The sequence below is a fragment of the Helianthus annuus genome, chromosome 5, assembly GCF_002127325.2.
Source record: "Helianthus annuus cultivar XRQ/B chromosome 5, HanXRQr2.0-SUNRISE, whole genome shotgun sequence".
Classification (NCBI taxonomy): Eukaryota; Viridiplantae; Streptophyta; class Magnoliopsida; order Asterales; family Asteraceae; genus Helianthus; species Helianthus annuus.
The window spans coordinates 165,000,725-165,008,506 of NC_035437.2; the positions used below are offsets into that span (position 1 = coordinate 165,000,725).

Here is a 7,782-nt window from a genome sequence, read left to right on the forward strand (position 1 = left end):
CCCCTGGTCCAACTGATTCCGATCTGTTGAACCAGTGTTTCTTCAATAGTTGTTGGGGATGGAATATCGAAGTTACCCTACAAGGGGGAAACGAAGGTGTGTGAGTATTCGGATTTGGTGGAAGATTCGGATTCAGAATTTAATTATATAAAAGTATAAGTACACAAAAGTATATCTTGTCTAAATACTCGTTTTGACACTAAGTTCTTAAGTGATTTCATGGGTCCTAATTTGCCCATTAGAATCAAAAGTGGGGAGTTTAGAACAAAGATAAAGTAATCTACGTTCATGACATATAATCATAATCATATATTATATATTATATGGTATAAGTTAATATTTGTCCATCATATAATATCATAGAATTCATGTAAGTCAAGCACGGAGGTAGGGATACCTCATTGTATGATTCACCAAAGCACAAAGTTATCAACATTGTTGATAACCCGGTTGGTCATGAATAAAATAAAATATAACTAATCTACTAACATACTAAGTAGCCAAATAAGAACAACCCGGGCGTGTCATACCCAACATGGCAAATGCTAGAGGCAAGGCGGGGTTAACTTTCTTTAGGACTAGGAAACTATTTAATTGAATCATGATAAAACATCAAGTGCGGCGGTTGAATGAGTTTGGATAGCCAAGGCTTCCATGTTTCATACCTTTTCCAAAACACAAGTCTTACTACATTGAAGATGGTGAGCTTGGATGGTTTCATCACTTGTAGGTCATCTAAAACCTTAGTTAAAACAGAAAGTTTAGAGAGTGTTTGCACCTCTAAACTCATAAGGATCAACCTCTAACAAGTCCCATAACCATGGATGGGTTTAGGAACAAGTAGGCACAAGATTCACGTAAGAAAGTATGAGTTTTATAAAAGTTTCAATGTAATCTTCCAAAACAGAAAGTTTGGACCTCAAAATGGTGATGTTCCACCTTAGTTTACCATGGTAAACTTGTGGAAACACTCCTAGAGGTGTTCTAAGCTTTGTAGTGGAAGAAAAGATGAAGAAAAGTGAGATTAACCTCACTTTTGCACTTAGAGGATTTTGCCTCAAACTTGGATTTCCAGCTAAAATGAGAGTATTTTGAGAGTGTAAGTGAGTTGGGAAAGTGAAAATGGGAGGATGGAGGCTTGCTTATATAGAGATGAGGTAGGGTTCTGTGTTTATGAAGGTTGCATGTTGATTGGGGAAGAAATGGGTGAATGGAAGTTGGCCAATCTGTAGCAAGGAAACAACTCGCTGCGGATTATGGGCCTTGGCGTCACGCGACGCAAAAGGGAATGCACATGAACTTTGATTATTTTATCATTTTATGCAATAACTTGGTATTTTAACATGTTTTCAAGTATGGAATGCGCATGTAAGTATAATTCGAGTATCGTGAATGTATGTACAAATAATTGCACGTATAACAAGTGTCGATTTGTAAGTAAACACGTATTTAATGATTGATTGTAAGTATAACATGTGTATATAAAATATGAATTCCATTATGATCGAAGTCTCTTATTACAAAGTTGGAAATGAATACGAATACAAGTTTCCATAAATAGAAATACGATTACACTTTCTAAATAAGGAAAGTACAAAATGCGGAGCGTTACAGGTCTTGTGCTCTCTCTTGCGACACGCGAGTAACCACTTTTCAGAATTTTTCCCTTTAGATCCGTGGACTTCTTCGTGTGCTCGTTTTCTCCAATTTAAGCTTCATTTTCCACAATTTTAAGCTACAAACTCCTGCAAGACACAATACAACATGAGTACAATAAATCACACCTAAAACGACTCAATAATAAACTAAAACATATACAAAACTAATACATTTATACAGTGTTATTACCTACACTTAGATACTTTTAAACCAACCAAAAAATAGGTGTAAAAACATTGAAAAAGAATCTTTTAAAATAGACCAAAACATAAAAATATAACAACAAAAAAGAACTCAAACTATAAAGTCTAATAAAATATATATGGAAGAAAAATAAACAAAAAAAAAATCTAAAAAGATTGTAAATATGTAACTAGGGTAACTTTTACTACTTTTATCTTACCTTATATACAACAATAATTTAAGCACTATTAATTATAACTCATTGATAAAGAATTATGACATAGCTAGCAAACTAAGGGTAAAACTAGTCTCTTTTATATAAGAAATATACAAAGACACAATTAATTGCAAAATATATTACAATGCCAAAAAATATAACCAAATGTAGAGGAAAAAAGACACAATGGGTCGCAAAAAATACACGATGACGCAAATATAGAAAAGACACAATGTTAAATTAAAAGATATAATGATATAAACAAAAATTCTAAAATCATCCAAAAGTGAAAACCTAAAATCTCATATTATAGAGTTTGATTAGACGATTCTAATGCTGATTAAATGAGGTCAATCAGGGTCCTTTGATACCCTTCTTATAACTTATTTTTATTAGACTTTTTATTTAATCCTAACTCACAAACTAAAACAAAGTTTTCTTTCCTTGTTTGTCCATAAAAAAAAACACAATATAAATTTAATATGCTTTGTTTTGTGTGGAATAATATGATAAAATTTTAGGGTTTAGTTTTAATATTCAAATCCTATCATGAACTTTAGTTGTACAACCTTAGCCGCATGATGTGAGCAGGGCCTTCTCCGAGAACGCTTAGGCCCTTGAGGGTCCTAATCGAGTTACAAAAACAGAGCCCGGAAACTTAGACCATTAGCTGCAAATAATCAATTCTCATCAAATGCATGCAATTTAACGCGTATAAAAACTAGACTTGACCTATGAAATGGTAATCACTTCAATGCTTATAAATCATGTGCTGATATGAATTTTGTTAATACGCTGTAAAAATTTGTTTCAATGAATAGAAATATCTTAAACAGCCTGCACACATTCAGTTCTCTTGGTCCTCATCTTCATCTTCTTCAGAGTTGTCTGTGCCAATGTCCTACAAAAACAATCTCATTTAAACCGATACCTAACAACCCAACGGATTTGGACCCGTTTACTTGTGTTTGATCTTTAACACATAGGATGAGTTAAACTCGTAAAAAGCCGCTCAAAGTGTGTACTTTTAATGGATACCTCCTAAATCGGTTTATTAAAAAAGAGAGATTTTGTTGTAATAGTATGCGTTTTGGCATAAAACTAACTAAAGTACACAAATGGTCCCTGTGGTTTACCAAAATTTTGGATTTGGCCATTTGGGTCCCTAGCTTTCTAAAAGTACATAGATGGTCCTTGTGGTTTGCACTTTGTAACGTATTTACTCCCCAGCCAACAAATCTAAAGGTTTTAGCATGTCCAAGTTAGGGACTAAATGCGTTACAAAGTGCAAACCACATGGACCGCCCATGTACTTCTGGAAAAAGCTGGGGACTAAATGCATTACAAAGTGCAAACCACAAGGAACATCTATTTACTTTTGGAAAGCTAGGTCACCAAATCCTAAATTTTGGTAAACCACAGGGCCCATCCATGTACTTTACTCCATTAACTAATTATCTATTATACGTATTTAAGATTTTTTGCCGAACATTTTTGGATCGACTCAACCCAAATTGGAGTATACCAAGAAGTACCCTTTTTAGAGCGTTACTCAACCCGCCCAACATTAACGATCCAATTGTTGTTTACCTCTTCATCATCCTCATCACCGAAGTCCTCCTCATCAGCATCCTAATAATCAAGAAAGTTTGCGAAAGATCAGTCGGAAGAAAGCTACATTTATCACGGATAAAATTTGTATGAAAGATGTAACTTAAAATGAAGAAAATATAAAGATTACATTGTTGAAATGTAAAAGGGGATTGACCCATAGATTCTCTTTAATCATCTCCGCAAACTGCAAAAATAATTGAACATAGCATAAGTAAATGTTGGTCTTTTAGTGTTTTTATGTAATTAAAAGATATCGATGAACATACTTCGCCGTGAATTGCATCCATCATCATATCGCCTTTCTGGTATGTCCCACTGAACCAGCTGAAGAAGCTGCATCAAAATGTCCACGAGAGGATAAATAAATAATGTGCATGAAATGAACACATAGATTTAAAAAAAAAAAAAAAAAACAGATTGTAAATTGTTGATAAAAACAGAAAAAAAAGTAGGTGAACGGGTTGGATTTGTCAAACGTTGTCGAAAATGTATCCAAATGCTTTAAATCTCCTAAACCGTATTATATAAATAATTAGATCAGACGATCAGTACTTTTTATAATTTATAAAGGTTTTTATGTTCATATTTGATATAGTTACGGTTGTAAACGAACCGTTCAGTGAACAGTTCATGAACCGTGTGGCGGGAAGTTCGTTTGGGTTTGTTCATTTGATAAATGATCGAACATGAACAAAAAATTTTGTTCGTTTTGTAAAACGAAAGACATGAACAGAGGCTGCGTTCGATTATTTATGTTCATGAACGTTTATGTTCTATATTTTCTAGTTTTTATATCTTATTTAAATACTTAAATATTCTGACAAATAAAATATATAATGAGTATCAGTTTACATTCATGAATGCTTGCTTTTGTTCGTTTGTGTTAATGAACATTAGTTTGTGTTCATGAACGTTCGTTACCTAAAATTAACTAACGAACACGTCTACGTCCTTAACGAACCAACACGAACATAAAATCTCGTTCGGCAAGTGTTCACGAGCAGTTCGTAAATAAATATATTTCCTTAACAAACGAACACAAATAACGTATTGGTCATGTTCGTTCGATTCGTTTGCAACCCTAGATACAGTAATCTACAAAATCCAAAAAAGTGGAGAGAGATTGGTCAACCCAGTTGAGCTTTTACGTAAGCTGCCCTCTAATGCCAAACAGAAGCAAAAGACGTATTTATTATGCCGACAACAGCGATAAAAAACAATAAGACAAAACCATATTTATTAACCTGTCATCCTCATGAGGCCTTTTCTTTCCATTCTTTTCATGTGAAACTCCATTTGAGAGTCCCTTCACAAAAAAAGCGCCCAAGATCAGGTTACTATAAAAAGACATGTAATAAACACAAAAGTAACTATATATATATATATATATACACACACACACACAACATGTTACCATGCCCTCTTTCCACTTGATCGGTGTAGCGGTAACTTTTGTAGATACCTCATCAAGAAACGTGATAGTTTTCGTGAGCTTCGTATCCTCAAAGTACGGGTTGGAACTGAAGTTCTGAAATAAGTATGTGATCTTATAAATATTATCATGTAATTAAATCAAACAAAATAAACCTTTATAAGTTCAAGCATTATGTACTTCAACTAACCCGTTGTGGTTTAACTAATAATTAAATAGAAGAAAAAAGAAAGAAATATGATGATTGGTGCAAGACCAAATGGGCCCCACCCTAATTAGTGATTCGCTCCAGTTCGGGTATGTGGTTCGGATTCGCGATTTGCTAGATGGGATGAATTAAGGGGAGTAGGTTCATTTCGGTACGATCAGGTACAATGTAGAAAATTTAAGAAATAAAATAATAGTTATTTATTATTGCTAGATGGGACGAATTGAGGGGAGTAGGTTCATTTCGGTACGATCAGGTACAATGTAGAAAATTTAAGAAATGAAATAATAGTTATTTATTATTTATGTATATATAATGTAAATTTTATACTTTTTGTATAAATTTAGAAGTTTAAGAATTGGTTCGTATACGTATCACGTATGGTACGAAACGTACCAATTCGACATACGCAGGTTCTCCAGCGAAATTGGTAACTATGCCCCCCCCCCCCCCCTATCTCCCTCAACGCCCAAACCACACCGCCCGGTCTAAGTAAATGAAAATAGAAATTAAGACATAGTTAATGCATTCTCCTTAATTATCCATAAATAAATGAAATACTTACAAACGTAATAGAGTAACCCGACTTCACATCTTTCATTTCTTCAACTTCAAGAGACGTCAGATGCTTGAATATCTATAAGTAAAGAAATCTATGTCACAAAACATATAACTTAATGTGGGATACGTTTTCATGATTAAAAACTAACCTTTCGGTCTTCTTCGTTCAAAAGATCAGAAAGAGCAGGGTGAAGCAAAAACTGCAAAACATATCCAAATTAGATTTAAAAGCCGTTATGTAGAATCATATAACGGTAATAAGACAAGGCATTGGATAAAGTAACTTACAGCGGTTAACCAAAAGTTAGGAATCGACTTAATGATATCACTCCGCTTATCGTACACAGGCTTCCGCACCTTGTTATATTTCTGCTCGACTTCCAATACTTTATCACTTGCCTCCTCATTGATCTGGTCCCAAAATAAAAATATATAAACTAGAAGTTACTAACACTTCATCAGAATTAAATATACAAGTTCTTAAAGTTAAAGATTGTAGAAAAAAATCAATAATTCAATTAACCAGTTTATTTTTTCAATTCTACGTATTTTGGGTCCAAATATAATCAGTTTTTGCTAGGGGTGCTAAACGGGTCGTGTCCGCGGGTTGGCGGGTCCAACCCGACCCAAACCTGAAAATTTTACATGAACACGGCCAGAATATTCGTGTGTGTTGACCCAAACACGACCCGTTCAACCCATATTTTTTTCGCAAATTAATATTTTAAAGAGTAAATTGTCATTTTAGTCCCTGAGTTTTTGTCCAAATTGCCATTTTAGTCCAAATAGTTTCTTTTCTCCTCTGGGTCCCTGACTTTTCCTTTTTCTTGCCATTTTGATCACGTTGCCTAACTTAGTCTAAAAACCAGGTTATAATTAGGGGTATTTTTGGCATTAAATTATTATGAGGTTTATAAATTATGTTGTAAACTACCCCTGGGTATCACTACACAACAGTTATGCCAAAAATACCCCTGGTTATAACCAGATTTTTAGACTGAGTTAGGCAATGTGATCAAAATGGCAAGAAAATGGAAAAGTCAGGGACCTAAAGGAGAAAAAAAAACTATTTGGACTAAAATGGCAATTTGGACCAAACCTCAGGGACTAAAATGGCAATTTACTCTATTTTAAAATTAAAATTTTACTATAAAAACACAAATACATATAAAACAATTACATTTGAATTATAAAACCTTATGCCAATTTCTCTTCAGAGTTATAATTATGGCATAAAATACCCAGCCAAATTAATTTACGACATAAACATATTCTTTAAAAAAATATCATATAGTATAAATGCGTTAAACATGTCAATCCGCCCGAGTTGACCCAAACCCAACCCATTTAGCTAAACGGGATCGCGGGTTCAACCCAGCAGTCTACATTGTAAAAAGATTAACATTAAAGCCCCTCTTTTAACAAAAGAAGATTAAACAAATACCAAACCCTAAAACTGCATATGTGCATTACAAATCTGGTCATACCACAATCAAGTTCACAAAATAAACAACAAATTAAAGTTCAGTAGTAACTTATCACAACATACATTCATAAAAAGTGTTAGAAACAACAACAATTATAAGGTTTCCACAACCAATCGCAACAATTTCATGTGAATTGACTAAATTAGGGAAAGAAAGTCGATAAAGAATGAAAAAAATGGTACCTTTTCGAGTTCATCTTGAACCTCCTGCAACTTTTCGATGGATTTAAGAATGTCAGCGTCAATTGGGTCAGCACCCTCTTCGATTTTGTCTCCGAGCTTGGGCTTCTTACCCTTGTCTGCCACCATTATAGAGAAAATTGGGGTGATTGATTATGGGGAGAAAGATGAGGGTTTTGTGTTTGTTTAGGGTTTTAAGACGTTTAAACTCAATGAATTAGGGTTTTAGGATATCCCATCCC

General features: G+C 33.9%; 1 protein-coding gene across 1 annotated transcript; it reads right to left on the reverse strand.

Annotated features, from left to right (window-relative positions):
* Window positions 1-2,772: 2,772 nt before the first annotated feature.
* Window positions 2,773-7,782, reverse strand: LOC110941967 (NAP1-related protein 2). The gene is made up of 10 exons (XM_022183672.2): window positions 7,544-7,782; window positions 6,163-6,285; window positions 6,024-6,074; window positions 5,879-5,950; window positions 5,088-5,201; window positions 4,918-4,979; window positions 3,940-4,006; window positions 3,801-3,857; window positions 3,650-3,691; window positions 2,773-2,960 (listed from the first exon to the last, which is right to left on the reverse strand). The coding sequence occupies exons 1-10, from the start codon at window positions 7,667-7,669 to the stop codon at window positions 2,907-2,909; spliced, it is 768 nt and encodes a 255-aa protein (XP_022039364.1). The 5' UTR covers window positions 7,670-7,782; the 3' UTR covers window positions 2,773-2,906.

What these genes read in the sequence shown, in the direction of transcription:
- LOC110941967 (XM_022183672.2), bottom strand. Translation starts at nt 7,669, where the DNA reads ATGGTGGCAGACAAGGGTAAGAAGCCCAAGCTCGGAGACAAAATCGAA. An exon ending in TGAACGAAGAAGACCGAAAG is followed by an intron (nt 5,951 to 6,023) that starts GTTAGTTTTTAA and finishes CTTTACTTATAG; the next exon opens with ATATTCAAGCATCTGACGTC. An exon ending in TGGATGCAATTCACGGCGAA is followed by an intron (nt 3,858 to 3,939) that starts GTATGTTCATCG and finishes TTATTTTTGCAG; the next exon opens with TTTGCGGAGATGATTAAAGA.